The sequence below is a fragment of the Amia ocellicauda genome, chromosome 1, assembly GCF_036373705.1.
Source record: "Amia ocellicauda isolate fAmiCal2 chromosome 1, fAmiCal2.hap1, whole genome shotgun sequence".
Taxonomy (NCBI): domain Eukaryota; kingdom Metazoa; phylum Chordata; class Actinopteri; order Amiiformes; family Amiidae; genus Amia; species Amia ocellicauda.
Genome location: NC_089850.1, coordinates 44,315,797 through 44,331,820, shown reverse-complemented (window position 1 = coordinate 44,331,820; position 16,024 = coordinate 44,315,797). Strand labels below are relative to the sequence as shown.

General features: G+C 38.7%; 2 protein-coding genes and 1 non-coding gene across 3 annotated transcripts in view; 2 read left to right on the top strand and 1 right to left on the bottom strand.

Moving 5' to 3' along the window:
• Window positions 1-18: 18 nt before the first annotated feature.
• Window positions 19-4,735, top strand: LOC136750987 (protein FAM177A1). Its single transcript, XM_066706192.1, has 5 exons — window positions 19-329; window positions 2,413-2,577; window positions 3,051-3,117; window positions 3,342-3,439; window positions 3,922-4,735. Exons 1-5 carry the CDS (start codon window positions 309-311, stop codon window positions 4,123-4,125), a joined length of 555 nt encoding a protein of 184 aa, XP_066562289.1. The 5' UTR covers window positions 19-308; the 3' UTR covers window positions 4,126-4,735.
• A 798-nt stretch (window positions 4,736-5,533) lies between these two features.
• trnas-gcu (transfer RNA serine (anticodon GCU)) lies at window positions 5,534-5,615 on the bottom strand. The gene has a single exon. It is a non-coding gene; the product is annotated as a tRNA-Ser (tRNA).
• A 2,332-nt stretch (window positions 5,616-7,947) lies between these two features.
• Window positions 7,948-16,024, top strand: part of disp1 (dispatched homolog 1 (Drosophila)) — an 83,643-nt gene continuing 75,566 nt past the window's right edge. The window contains exon 1 of the mRNA XM_066706152.1: window positions 7,948-8,034. The gene's annotated coding sequence lies outside the window, so the exon portion shown is untranslated. The remainder of the gene's footprint in view (window positions 8,035-16,024) is intronic.

Sequence of the window (16,024 nt, the reverse complement as noted above, 5' to 3'; positions counted from 1 at the left end):
CACACCCTGAAGAACAGCCCAGCCCATAATGGGATGTAACCTCCGCTACAATGAAACTGCAAGTATAGACAGCTTTACCGATGTTTTTAAATGATCTATGTGTTGTGATCAAAGGTACTACCTCTGAGAAAGAACTGGAGATCACATTTCCAAAGCCTCTCTGAAACTGGACTCTATTCTGGCGTTTCGATCAGCTTGTTTACAAACGGTTGCTCTTGCTTTGCTGTGCCTTGAGGAGATGCCTTTGTTATGACCAGCAGAGCAGGTTTCAGATTCAGACCTGTCTGTGAACAGTAATAAGCGAAGAAATGAACAAGGACCTCAAGCATGTAAGTGTTCTACATTTTATCCAACAAGTAATTCACTCATAATTTACAAATGTGAGAGGAAGGGCTAAACACAATGTTTTATTTTGCACCTTACAAACATATTTAAACTGCTTAGTTTTGCTGTATTATTTTGTTGTTTTTATTCATATGTAATTTCTCTAAAGAATATACATTAAACAATGATTCAGAAAATATATGTCAAATTCATCTTTGAATTCATTCAAGTCCACAATGTAAATCATGTGCTAGGTTTGTTAAAAGCCTTACTGTTTTGTAAGGGGTGTTTAGAGACTGCAATTAAACGGCTGCTCTCAGTAATGTAGGCCTAAAGACACACGGTGTGGTGTATGTATGCGAATGTATAAGACAGATTAATATAATTCAGCACTAAATAAAGTGTTTCATTTTAAACGTAGACCTGCTCAGACACACACCCTCATCAGTCTTAAAGCACACTGAATAGTAAGATAAAACCAGGATCTTACACTAACAGTCTGTTATTAAAGACCTACCTTCTGCAAATAAAAAAAGGTCAAATAAAGTGCTCAAACCTTACTTTCAGATATGGACTATCAGAAATCACTGTAGTGTTTTTACAGAAAAGTTACAGTATCAATCAAGAAAATATCCTTAAAATATCAGTACTCGTTTCAGTTTACAACACAAAAGCATGCAGCCTTGTTTTTAGCATATCCACTGGCCTGAAGTGACACGTTCATAGTACAGCCTGGCCTTCAATTTAATAACTTTTATCAGTAAATGTGTTACTAGATCTCTGTGCAATGTAAGCTAGCATTTACAGGAACATATGTCAGGGTTTATGAAGATAATGCTTAATATATTTAATAACTTGAAATGGAAATATCTACAATAATGAATACCTATACCTGCATACATGTATACATTTATACCGATCAGCCACAACATTATGACCACCTGCCTAATATTGTGTAGGTCCCCCTTTTGCTGCCAAAACAGCCCTGACCCGTCGAGGCATGGACTCCACTAGACCTCTGAAGGTGTGCTGTGGTATCTGGCACCAAGACGTTAGCAGCAGATCCTTTAAGTCCCGTAAGTTGCGAGGTGGGGCCTCCATGGATCGGACTTGTTTGTCCAGCACATCCCACAGATGCTCGATTGGATGGAGATCTGGGGAATTTGGAGGCCAAGTCAACACCTTGAACTCGTGATTCATCAGACCAGGCCACCTTCTTCCATTGCTCCGTGGTCCAGTTCTGATGCTCACGTGCCCATTGTAGGCGCTTTCGGCAGTGGACAGGGGTCAGCATGGGCACCCTGCCTGGTCTGCGGCTACGCAGCCCCATACGCAACAAACTGCGATGCACTGTGTGTTCTGACACCTTTCTATCAGAAACAGCATTAACTTTTTCAGCTATTTGAGCTACAGTAGCTCATGTGTTGGATTGGACCACACGGGCCAGCCTTTACTCCCCACGTGCATCAATGAGCCTTGGCCGCCCATGACCCTGTCGCCGGTTCACCGCTTTTCCTTCCTTGGACCACTTTTGATAGGTACTGACCACTGCAGACCGGGAACACCCCACAAGAGCTGCAGTTTTGGAGATGCTCTGACCCAGTCGTCTAGCCATCACAATCTGGCCCTTGTCAAAGTCGTCAGATCCTCACGCTTGCCCATTTTTCCTGCTTCTAACACATCAACTTTGAGGACAAAATGTTGACTTGCTGCCTAATATATCCCACCCACTGACAGGTGCCATGATAACGAGATTATCAGTGTTATTCACTTCACCTGTCAGTGGTCATAATGTTATGGCTGATCGGTGTATATATTGACCAGATTTAATACATATAATGTATTTTACTTGAAGATCTACTAATTAATAATTTGTGATCTTACAAATTTGTAACCAAATTGAGCTCATACTTGACTAAATATTGAGAACAAAAATGTGACTATCATTGAATGAAACCATTTCTGGAGAATACATCAATGTCAAATGAGGGCAACATCATATTGTCTTTAGCAGGAGGGTTTCACGTCCTCATACAGCATTGCTGTATAATTGCTGTCGTTTTTTCCTTTCCTATTTTCTCCTCTAAGGACACTGATGTCCAACATACAGATTTTGGGAGAAAGGGATCTCTCCCAGGGAAAGGGCAGAAAAGGCTGATCCATTTCGCCAGTGGAGAAACCCTAGAGGAGGACAGCACCGATGAAGATGAGATCGTGGCTCAGGATGAACTTTTCAAGGCTCCAGTGGACACTGTATGCAGAGCTTTCAATTTACAGTGTCATGATATTAAACGACCCAGTCTCTCTCCTCATCCATAGCAGTGGGGCTTTATGCTGTTTGTAAGCAGTAAAGTTATTAGGGTTATTGACTCCCTACTTGTATACTAGGTTTTAGATTAACTACATTTTTGTAAACAGACTGGTCTATAATATTTTAGTAGGCCCTTTTGCAAACAATGAAATACAAACACCAATGTATCAGCTGAGTCAATACAACATTTAAGATTGTTTGTTCTAATGTAATCTATCACCTTGTGAAGCTCATTGCCCTGGTTATGATGACTAAATTACACATTAGCCACTGGTTTTGGTGCAGGGAAATTTCCTATACGCTATTATGCTATGTAATAAAAATGTTTTTGTTTTTTTTCAATAATATTTAATAACTTGGTGATACATTTGTGTGAGTACTAGTAGTCTCCTGATAACTGGTATTTTCCTCACAGGCTCAGATGTCATGGGGTTCAAAAGCATGGTTTCTATGGATGCAAGTTGCCAAGAGATCCATACTTAGTAAGTGTTGAAAGCATGACATCACTTAACAATCTATATAGTGTTAAAATGATATGATTTAAAATTATTGTTTTTAAATAAAGAGGGACAGTATTTTGCTTTATGAATTAATATAATCATTGCAAGAATGTATTTGGGAGGGGAGTGAGAAAAAATTGAAAACTGTCTTATTTTGATTGACAATTGCAATTGGATTAATAAGATTTCATCCTTTTTTCATACAGCCTGTGATTATCTAGGCGGGAAATTAGCAAATGTCCTTGGACTCAATGCTGCAAAATACCAATATGCAATTGATGAATATCTAAGAGACACAAATGAGGTATGTGTCTAAATGTCATTTAGTTTTACAGACCCAACAAAATGGATTTGTTTTACACATGACTTGGTCAAACACACCCTTACAGACATCTGGCATGTTTGTATCAAAGGCTGAAGACTGAGATGGCCTGGCAACTGAACTAGCTTTCTGAGTGTCTGTATGTAGAAGGTAAAGGCCTAGAGTTTTTTCCATGAGAAAATGCTAACATATGTACTAAGGAGACATTTGAAATTCTCACTGTAGGTGGTAGTGTTGCCTGGTTAAATATATTAATTAAGTTTAACCATTATCTGAAGTACTATATTCTCCTTCCAGCATGCACAGAGAGAGACAGCAGGAGACAAAGAGAATTAGTCACATTAGTGACATTATCTTTTATGGATGAATACTATGGTGATATTAATGTTTTCTCAAATGGCTATAAAAAACAATTAATTTGTTATATGGTAGAACTAGAATTATAAACCTTGCTGTATTTCCAGCCTTCACAAGATGAAGACGGCAATGAAATCCCCCAGAAGCAGGCAGCTGAAACACAGCACTTTCCTCTGCAGAACACAGAGTATGGGACCATGAACTCCCTGGCAAGCACTCGCCCAGAGCCCCCTCACTACAGCACCACACACATCACTGAGCAGCCAGGAGCGGGCACTCGCAACCCGGGCTATGTAGATGATGAACAATAGGAAAACTCTATTTTCTCTATTTTAACTTGGAAGAAACTGAGGACATTTTCAAAGATTTGTGTATCTCTTTTTGTTATATACAAATATTGCCATTATATTAGATCTTTATGAATAATTAGAAAACAAGTATACATTGATTAATCCAATACTTCATATTGATTATAATTTTCGATTTTCTTCTTTGCTGTACTGTAGGATTTGCTCATTTTAAAATGTGAATCTGTCAATTTGTCATGAATCTCTGTATCTATAGCCACTTCAAAAACATTAATATTTGAGTCGATTTTAAGTTTGTTGTACCAAAGGTCTACAAATGTTATTCATGGACTTTTCCATAGTATTGTTGGTTTGCTTAACATTGTTCATTAGGTGGTGATATGAAATATATCAAATACACCATTAGACATACGTTTCTTTCATTCTCTCACTTTTTCAAATTAAGCTTTACACCATGTTGTTAACAAATGCCCTGTTTATAATGGCAGCTTTAAGAGAGAGTTTTCCATCGGGATAATGAACAGAAAGCATTTGTAGAAAAATATACTTAATTGTTGTTCAATGCATTGTTATCCTGAAACAAGACTTTAATAAAACTGTATTTTTTGTTTAACATTTCTGTTAATGTAATGGTTGTTGTGGATGTAGATCCTAAATACACGTGTCTGTGGCACCTGACCTACTTGAGGGGTTGAAGTACACACCCAGATGCCCTGACAGGCAGGGAGCAGTGATACTCTTCACCTCTTTCTCTTCAGGCTGTCCTGTCTCTCTCAGAGCCATGGAGGACTAAGACTTCGCAGAAAACGAATCGCACACTTCCACCGCGCTGTTAATATGCAATTGGCAGTAAACGAGCGCAATAGACGCAGTAGTGCAACGTGGCCGCCGGGGGGCGCTACTCAGCGATCAGCTGAATTGCGTGAACGTGTGGCGAAAGGGCACGTCTGTGTGTTTTGGACCTGTTGAGCTCGTCCCAGAGGCTCTGGGGTTTAATTGAGCTGGACGTGTTATCAATCAATATCCTGGTATTGCTCGTATGCAATTAACAAGGGAGTATTATTTAAAGGGTAATGTCAATGATCACATCGTGTTTTTTTTTTGTTTATGTTTTTTTTTACCATATTTAAAACAAAACGTTTCATTTGACAATTACGCAGTAAAACACATTGCTGGGAATAATATGAATAATTGTTTTGTATTCAAATATATTACTTACCGGAAGATGGTGTGAGCAAAATATTAGCCTGTTTAGAATCAATTACAGAGAGAGAGATAGAGAACGGGAGTCTGAGTTCTGTAAAGGTGATAAATGTGTGTTTAAATGTAACAGGAATAATACAAATCACACACTAACGCTTGAGTGATAATAGTAACAATAAGAAGAACCCTGAATAAAAGGAACGTTCCACGACGAGGATGGGATTCGAACCCACGCGTGCAGAGCACAATGGATTAGCAGTCCATCGCCTTAACCACTCGGCCACCTCGTCCCGGCTGCTCTCTGGCTGCGCACACACCGCCACACAGCGCCGCAGCTCCCGTACCGCCATGGTGTCGCAATATTAACAGTGTTGCAAAGTTCATTAATAAAGAGGGGAATTTCGATTGTGTGTATATTCGTTCGTTTTTGACTTTGTGTTTCACTCGAGGTGGAATCACGATTCAGACGCTTCAAACGCAGTCAGTGGAGACATTATTATCCAGGTGGTTTCTGATACAGACAGAACTGCCGTGCGTGGGAGGGAGACGGGCGTCCACACGGGTCCGAGCAGAGAGACTACAGCTGAGCCACTGATTTCATTTGTTGGGTGAAATATCCAAATGCGGAGGTAAAGTGTGTAAAGGAGAGCAACGCATTACTTGGAGAGGATGAAATAGCAATATACTGAATACCCAGTTCACAGAGCATGACACTTTAAAACTGGTAAGATACGTGGCTCTCACGATCTAGTTTGGTTCAGCACAATAGACTAGACACTACAAATTACTTGTATATCTATCTTATATATCATATAAAAGTTATTTTGTATGTAAATAATAATTATATATAATCTTCCCTATAACTTGCAATTGATGTCGCTTATGGCTCTTCTTGGTTGGGTATGCCATTTTTTGTTGTTTCCCCTTGTAATTATCCAATACCACACATTGGGATCGGCTTTTCCTTATTGGGATCTTGTTCGCATATTAAAGGGTTTATGATTTAACAGTGGCTTATTTACTCCCCAAAATGCTTCCACTTGCTTCGCTCTACAGCTTCTGTTGTCTGTGGCACGCCTGCGAAGATCTCCAGATCTTCTGTGTGCTCGTCTTTTAGGTCTTTTTTCATGCCTTGGTATCCATTTACTAGCTTCCCTTGTCCACCTTTGATCTGTTGTTCTTGCAATGAGTCCGGCCCTTTGCCATTTCAACATTTTCACTTTTTCAGTGATGTCACATAATTTGGTTTGTTCTTGGATCCACTCATTTTCTGTTTCTATCTCTTCTTGTTGTTCCGAGCATACATCCCTCCCTGCCCCTTTTGCATCTTCCACAGTTTCTGTATATTTGTTTTTGCATTAATGACCAGATTTTGCAGCCATAAGTGAGCAATGGTAGTGTGCATTGATCAAATACTCTTCTTTTCAGGCAATGGGGTAGATTTCCTTTCAACAGTGTGTGGGTTCTTCCAAATACACTCTATCCCATTTTTACTCTTCTTTTGAAATGTGTACACTGATCAGCCATAACATTATGACCACCTGCCTAATATTGCCGCCAAAACAGCCCTGACCCGTCGAGGCGTGGACTCCACTAGACCTCTGAAGGTGTGCTGTGGTATCTGGCACCAAGACGTTAGCAGCAGATCCTTTAAGTCCTGTAAGTTGCGAGGTGAGGCCTCCATGGATCGGAGTTGCTCGATTGGATTGAGATCTGGGGAATTTGGAGGCCAAGTCAACACCTTGAACTCCTGATTCATCAGACCAGGCCACCTTCTTCCACTGCTCTGTGGTCCAGTTCTGATGCTCACGTGCCCATTGTAGGCGCTTTCGGCAGTGGACAGGGGTCAGCATGGGCACCCTGACTGGTCTGCGGCTACGCAGCCCCATACGCAACAAACTGCGATGCACTGTGTTTTCTGACACCTTTCTATCAGAACCAGCATTCACTTTTTCAGCTATTTGAGCTACAGTAGCTCGTCTGTTGGATCGGACCACACAGGCCAGCCTTCGCTCCCCACGTGCATCAATGAGCCTTGGCCGCCCATGACCCTGTCGCCGGTTCACCGCTTTTCCTTCCTTGAACCACTTTTGATAGGTACTGACCACTGCAGACCGGGAACACCCCACAAGAGCTGCAGTTTTGGAGATGCTCTGACCCAGTCGTCTAGCCATCACAATCTGGCCCTTGTCACAGTTGCTCAGATCCTTACGCTTGCCCATTTTTCCTGCTTCTAACACATCAACTTTGAGGACAAAATGTTCACTTGCTGCCTAATATATCCCACCCACTGACAGGTGCCATGATAACGAGATTATCAGTGTTATTCACTTCACCTGTCAGTGGTCATAATGTTATGGCTGATCAGTGTATATTTACATGAATTCTGGTGTAATAAAATAGCACACATACACAACACATGCAATAAACAGATAAACACATGCAAACAACCCCGTGCATTATCTCGATGCCACCCCATGCCCCCATGGCGCCGCTCTTTGCCCCGGGTATGGCAGCTCCCCTCTGTTTGCCCCGCTGTGACGTCGCTGTGACGCCACATCCGCCGAGCCCTGGTAACTGCAGCGCTGCCCTGGACGCCGCAGGAGTTCACTTCCGGTTTGACTCGCACCGCAAACAGACAACAGGGAGAGACGCCGAGCGGCTGGGATTCACGCCCGCAAGCCTCCGTTCATAGAGACATCCATCCAAGTAAGCAATCCGGTGCATTTCCAGTGTCTGCGGGGAGACGTCTATACCATTGCAGTGCTGACTGTGATCGCCTTTGGTGTTGCGCTTATACACGTCAATAGCGCACTTTGCTTGAAAGAACATCAGATCTGTACACGAGTATTTTGCACGCAGTTATTGTTAACTTTTTAACTGACGTGCCTTTCGTTATGCTTCGCTTTGCATGTTTTCAGACTGGTGTGACTTCATGTTTCTGTATCTGAGCATTGGGGTTTGCATTTCCCCAGGACTGTATACGTGTGACAGACTGTGGCCGGACGAATGCAGGGCAAAGTTACTTGATGTTTCAGGCATGTTTCTGTGAGGACGGACCAGCAGTCTCATTTGCATCTGAAGTGCTGCCTTTGTTATCTGGACGTATTGCTTGTTGCCGAGGGTAAATACCATATCCAGTTAAGTATGTATGCACGTATAGATGTGAGTTAAAATGAAGCCCATGCAATAATTGTATACATCATGAGTCTTTAGTGCCTGGATGGTTGCATGTATTTCTTTGATCTGCCCACGTCTGCAGGCTGCTTGTGGAAGTGTAGGTTAGTACAAATCAGTGCATCATAAATTCTTCTTCTGTTATGAACGCCCAGATGAATAATGATGTAGATATATTCAAGTTGTCTCTTACAACAAGTTAAATTATTTTATTGAAATGTTATGTTGTGTGATATAATATAAAAAGCTTTTGGATCTTGCTTTTATTTTTTATTTCGTCGCCCTAATATGCAATGACGATTTGGCCAAGTATATATTGTCATTGTGCTTTGGCTGCAGGTGCATGGAAACCAAATGATGATGTATTTGGGCTTGCAATAAGGGGACATTTAAGACTAAACAATCTGTGTGTTAAAGGTGTCTGTTTTGAAAAAGTACTGCACCTTTCAGCATGGCACAGAAAGGACCATTAACAGTCTCGTCATGGGTTGTTGGAACAGTAGATAAACGACTAATGTTTGTTTAAGAGCATAACAGATAAAAAACTTCCCTATTACAAAGTGCATTGTTACAGAAAATGAGCCAGTGTTTTTATTTCACTGCTGGGAAGAGAGAGTGCCGTTCGCTGCCACACTACATGCAGCATTTTGCCACTTTGCCTAAAACATTCAATTTTCAGGAGAGATTAACATTTCATCCAAATATTTTCTACAGGATGGCACGCTGAGGCTGTCACAACACTGGGGCATTATTGTGGGATTTCTAGTAAGGGAAGAGTGCCTCCTTCTGGCTTACCAGCACTACTCCAGAAAGCTTGCTTTACTTATGATGCCTCCATCCATGTTTTAAGTAGATCTAGGCTTTGGAGAATCTAGGTTGTATGCGAGCTGACATCATGTTTTTTGCTGCAGACAAAATGATTATTATTTATGTCTTGGCAGACGCCCTTATCCGGGGGGTGACTTACTGGTTACCTTGCTTTATGTTGTAAATAGGGGCAGAGAAAAATGAGGGGAATGTGTTTAATTTCAACATTGCTCATCCCCAGAAAGGGAACCTGTTGTTATACTCTGTTATGTTTTGAATACACGTATAAAGAGTTTACAATAGTAATACATAGTATATTGTAATGCTATAATTTTGTTTTAGATTTGTGAGAAGTCAGAAAATGAAAGTGCTGTGATTTGAGCTATAGGGTTCACACTCCAGTTTTAATTTTGCTTAAGCTGATATCTGTTCCTTTTTTTAGCAACTATTTAAAGATGAAAGGGCAACTCATATCTGTCTAAATATTGGATTTGGGATTTGTATGCTAGTGAAAGGACAGATAGTCCACATTATTTTTAATACTGTAGTTTTATTTGATCACCTGCGCTCCAGAATACAGTTTCAACCTGATTGCTGTGCCATAAACAAGGTAATTAGAGTTAATTAAATGGTACTGCCATAAGCATCTGCAGACATCTTTTTAGTTCAGTGTAATATAAGAACACGTTAAATGACCGCAGAGTGATGAACCCTCTCTGTCCTGACGTCATTAAATAAATGTCTGAATTTGAGCTTGTAGCCCCATCATACCCAGTCAAACAAGCATCTGCTTCTCAGTTTGTCAGCAGGCAGTGTCTGCAGATGCTGATGAATTTGTTCTGAGATTTACAATGGGAATCATTTACATAGACAGTTTCCCTTTGGGGGGTGGCACTCCACAGTTTAGTTATTCCTCTTGATTTGCTCAAGAGATTAAGAATCCCCAGATGCTGATGGTCAGCCTTTTTCTCACAAGAGCCAAGCAACCTAGATGACATAACTGCTTTCAGACAGAAGGCAGCTTGAAACATTACATCATACTGCAACAGTTGCAAAAACAGGGCCCGTAGTTTTGAAAGCTACATCCTGATCCTAGTCGCCTTATGGGAGAAAGATGTGCATTTCTGATTGAGTCAGGTGGGCGCCCTGCTATGTGTCAGTTTCTTTCAATTACTTGAGCAACTGTTCTTATTTAACCTGTTTCACACATGCAGTAGCCAAGAAAAACAGTTTTAATTTCAAATAAATGTCCTTCTGTTTGGTAGATTGCTACTTTAAATGACATTTAGTAATATAACTTGATAGATCTAGGGCAGTGAACTGTTGAGGTTAACAGATGAGCTTATTCCTGAAATTAGAGAATCAGTAGGTGCACAAGTTAGTAGATTCTCAAGAATAATTGGAAACTTTCCATTTTTTTTCTTCTTTTTTTTTTTCCAGCAGATCTTAAAGGAAATGTTGAAACGCATTCTTACTGCATTCCACAATACTAAGGTCTGCTGATATCGAGAAGTAACACAGGCTATCTGTGTGATGTTACAATATCCGTTTTGGTTCTGTAACCTGCTTGACAAATATATGGAACTTTTCTTTTCTTTCTTGTGGTTTAGTTTTTTTGTAATAGATGTGTAGATTTGTGGTATTGCCATTATGATTCTGTTATTTATCTGTCTTTCATAGTCTTCATATCTCACTCCTTCTTCTTGTGATGTTTATTCATGGTGAAGCACAGAGGGCAGACCATAAAAGTTCAGTTTTTCCCTGTTAATATCTATGTATATTTATTTCAATATAACCATGAACATTTCAGTACTGGTGCGCTAGAACAGACCTTTGATATTGCAAATACAAATAAGTCTCTAAATTGCAGAGATTCTTTAGGAACAGAAGGGTAATTTATTGATTGAATGAAGCCCATGTGTGAAACCCCAAAGTGTGCAAGACATATCCAAAATATTATTTTAATGCTTAATACATTTTTTTTCAGGTTGTTTTCAGTTGTACACATTAAGTTCTCTGAAATTGTTACAATTTGTTATTTTTATACAATCTCTCAACTGAGCAATTTATACTTCTCAAGTTTGAGAAACCAGAAACAAAATTCTAAGGCATTTGCTTTAATTTGATTTATTATTATTTTTGTAGTTTCTTCATGTTTTTAAGCTGTTTAATTATATACCATGTTGAATTTTAAAATAACTTTTCATTATAGACACTGTAAGTATAAGATAGCCAGCGCTGTATCAAGTCTGTCCACAAGGAGGTGTGTATGTGAACCCCCCTTCTCTCTCTCTCCTTCTCTCTCTGACTAGAAGCCATGGCACCTGAGAAGTTTATAAGTCAGGTTATAACCTCTTAAAGGACAAAATCAGTATTCCTCCTGCATTGTCCTTTGCCAGCAGTTTGATATAATTACAATTATAATTGAATCTTGTTTTGTGCTTCTGATAAAAATGCCTCTTTGTATCAATATCTAAATAGTTTACAAGATCTATAAGTATTTTGTTACCTATCTATGAGCTGATTCAGTGAATAAAAAGCAATGTAAAACCTCTCTTTATATACATGAAGCTAGATATTGTATTGTATTATAAAGGGTGATTTCTACATACTGTTTTATATTATTTCCACAGAGTGGACACCTTAGACTCCTTTACTCTTTCCTTTTAAAGTAATGTAATGAAAATTATGTCTCTGTTCTGGACCTGGTTATATCATCCAAGACTTTGGGAAACCTTTCAATGATTTATATTTATGACTGATTCTTATTTTGTTATGATTCCTGTAGTTCTGAAGCTTGTAAATGAATGTATAAATGATACATACATAAAAAATTATGGTCCATATCTTCCAATATGATTAAACTTGTCATCTTTCAAATGCTAAGGTTGAATTTGTAATGTAGGATTTTCAAATGAGAAACTCTGTTCAGGATTTGTGCGTTTCTAGAGCTCAAGGTGCATTCCCCAGCAAGGTGCAGAATTTGACATGGCAGTGGCAGGTTGGCAATGCCCCCTCTTTTGCAGTCTTCTATAATTTCAGGCGATAGTTACACTCATTGGGTTACCACTGAACCTGATTTTCAGTCTAAAGGGAGAAGCTTAATGATTTGCAGCACTGTTAACTCTCTTTTTCCCATATAGCAATATCATCTTGGTATTCTCAGGAATTGTAACAGATGACAAATTGGACTCAAAGTAATATGCTAACCAGACTTCGGACTTTGCTCTTCACGACAAATTCTTAAAATATGACACTGTACACTTATGAAATGGTATTGTTTTGCTGCTATTGTTCCAGTAGTTTTCAGATTGTTTTCTGATCAGCTGATGGTGGGCCGGATTAAATCAAAACTTTGACCCACCCGCTAATAGCAAACTACTAACCTGTACATAGTAGCGGTTACATTTATGATTAGAAGACAGTGTCATCTTACCAAAAATGCAGAACTGAGTACAGTTCTGTAGTTTTCTATTAGCGGGTGGGTCAAAGTTTTGATTTAATCCGGCCTGATGTCTGCTTAGGACTCCAATTAAGAAATTGAAAACTCGGTGGTAGCGAGAACTAGAAACCACTGGGTTCCAAAGGACTGGGATTGTAAAGGCATGCCATAATGGAATATTTCACCAACTGTTAATTTGAAAATAGTAGGATATTTATCATTTTCTACCTGAAATTTAAAATTAAGAAAGAAAACAAGACAATACTTTTTGATGTTTTATATTTAAATGCATTATTTAAATATCTTTCCAGGATCAGCCATTTAGATGTATAACTCTGTTATTGTTCTGAAAGACCATGTACAGTATAACCAAAACAATGAGATAAAGATAACATGTCAGAAGGAAGCAGTTTTATTTCCAAACTCACTTTATTTTATTAATAGATCGATTTTAGTACTTCCTTGTTTTGTATCGAACCAGTCTTTCTGAACAATGTATTTTTTATGCAGATGTTGCCATACTTCAGATGCGTGTTCTGTGTTGGGTTTGGGTTTGATTGTCAACAGCTTCAGTTTCTGACTTGGGAATATTTTCTCTGTACTCCAGAGTTCCTGGAATTATAATGTCATGGTTGCGTCTTAGGTACATTTACCTTAGGTACATAATTGAGGTGTGCAAAAGTTAAAGGATTTATTTTCACAGCAGTGGTCCATAAAACACATCACTGAAGTTCACAGTACAGAGACTGCATTATTATGCTATTGGGAGGATTCTGTAGACACTGTACATTTCTGTGTGTCTGCTTGTGCGTACTGCAGACAGTATGGTTTGCCAGGTTTCTTAGTAAATATTAAAATAACTGTAGTAACATCCTTGCAAAATGGGATCTGACTTTTTCTTTTGGCTATGAAGGTTGTACAGCTGCGGAGACTGTTTTACCTGGTGTTTTGCACATTCTTTTCTTTATACTTCTGATTTTCTTTAACCAATAATTTTATATATTTTAATAACCACTTTATTTTTAATCATTGAAATCTGTATGCTGGAGTTCACACTCTAAACTGCAAAAAAAAAACAGCAACTGCTAAATCCTCTTCTAAATTTCTGTTACAGAATGGCTATAGAATGAGCATATAATATATGTGTACGCATGTCTACTTTTATCTCTGCACCTCAAACACTAGCTTCAGTACATTAGCAACAATATCTGTGATACTTTCTTTTGATTTCAATGTATTTTATCTCAGATTCTTAAGTTAAAGTTTTGCATTGTTTTACCCAGAAATAGAGGGAAATAATCCCCTTTACATCATAACACATGCTGCAAATGTTTGAACTCTGACTCAAATAATCCTACTTTGCAGTACATGAGTATTTTTTTTTTTATCCTAATCCTGAACTAAAATCATACTTTGGTATTGTACCAGTAGAATGCGTTTGGATTACTTATATATTTAAATAATAGAGATTATATTAAATGACTTTCAGTCTTTATTACCATCTGTTTTTATGTATAGGATTCCTGCATTAACTACTTAACCAAGACATGATGTGTAGACCTAATTATTCTGCAGTTCCTGCACCTTTGTCATTTAGAAGTAGACTGCTATATTTTCACCATAAAAGGAATACATTAACCACAAAGCAGGGCCTTTGATTTTTTTTGAGGGCCAAATTAGGCAGTCAGCAAAATTTGGGAGACAGTTAATTCCTTTCGGAAAGCAATCACTTGATATTTTTCTCAGAAATGTGCCAAGACAATTACAATCCTTTTTTTGATATTATGTTTACCCCCCCCCCCCACATCCTAACTAAGAGTCCTACTATTTTCAGCACATTATTCAAGTCCCATATCGACTTCGAGCAAGAAAGAAATAGAAACAATGAAAAGACTTCCAGGATCTCAGAGCACACTTGGCAATGTGTCAGTGCTGAGGTTAGGCCGGAGGATCAGTGTGTTGTTTAAGCATAAGTGATAGTTGTAAGGGTTATTTAGATCTGCAAGCTGTCTTGATTCCAAAGACAAGGAAATGAACCTTCCTGTCAAGCTGCCTTTCCCATCAAGATGCATCCTGAATTCAGGGAAAATGGTTACACACATCTCTAATTCATATTTCTTGGTATGCTGAAGTGCTCATTGTTAACACTGTACATCAGTTATAGATGCAATGTTTTGATATTTCTGTAAAATTGTATCATCAATTATGTGAACAGCAAATCAAATGCTGCACTATGTAATTTTAGTGAATTTATATATACTTTGTTTCACTGCAGCTAACCTACATTTGTAATTAATTGCCCAAAGATAAACACTTGAAAATTATTACTATTAATTGTCTTACAGTTGAGTTAGTACCTTAAAGTACCAATCATTTTTGATGTACCCAATAAAGATTGAATGCAGGGAGAAGTCTGCTGGGTGGAGTGCAGTCTTTCTAGGGTTTATCATTTCATCTGCACCCCTGTGATTAAGGGAGTGCCAAGACAAAAGAGGAGGTGAGAGGGTGAGATCCCAGGAAATTCCTCTGCCTTCAGTCTCTTGAATTCACAATAAGACTCCAGTACAGAAAGGAAACTGCCGAGAGAGAGAGAGAGAGAGAGAGAGAGAGAGAGAGAGAGAGAGAGAGAGAGAGGAAAAAATATATTCAAATAGAATTTCTAAACACTGAAAAAATCTATTGGTTATTTAAAACCATTAAAAAACGTTTATGTAACTTTAGTTATACTGTTTAACAATATTGTTAAATATATACTATGTAGCAAAAAATTAAATATTTTGAATAGGCTTAGTATCTTTCAGTCTTGAACTGGTAAAAATGAGTCAGACGATTGATTGATTGATGCAGGACCTCTGGTTGTGTCCCCCCCAGAAACAATCGCTTTCTTTGTAAACCTCTGTGCATAACGATGACTAAATACATTCATTTGTGCAGCCAACTTAAATTCTGAAACTCAGAGAAGTTATTTCCATAGTTTTTCCACAAGAGGGACATGTGACTGTGGATCTTATCCTTGGCCCAAACAACTGAAACGTCCTACTATCCAAACAGTTTAGCCATGAAGTCAGACAGCTGTATCGGACAGCTGTTTCTTTGCACAGAACTGAAGCTTCTAGATGCATAAAGAAGCATTTACTAGAATTATCCTAATGTTCTGAATGTGGACAGTAGGTTGTTAGAAGGCATCAAATCCTTATCACTGCATGCAACATTAAGTTCTTCCAAAGGACTGCATTGTTGGCTTGTTTTCTTTTTTTGTTTGTGCACATCTGA

Bases quoted from the DNA above. Each gene is read 5' to 3' on its own strand.
- LOC136750987 (XM_066706192.1), top strand. From the start codon at position 309: ATGAACAAGGACCTCAAGCAT. The intron at 2,578-3,050 runs GTATGCAGAGCT...TTTTCCTCACAG, and splicing joins TCAAGGCTCCAGTGGACACT to GCTCAGATGTCATGGGGTTC. The intron at 3,118-3,341 runs GTAAGTGTTGAA...TTTTTCATACAG, and splicing joins TGCCAAGAGATCCATACTTA to CCTGTGATTATCTAGGCGGG.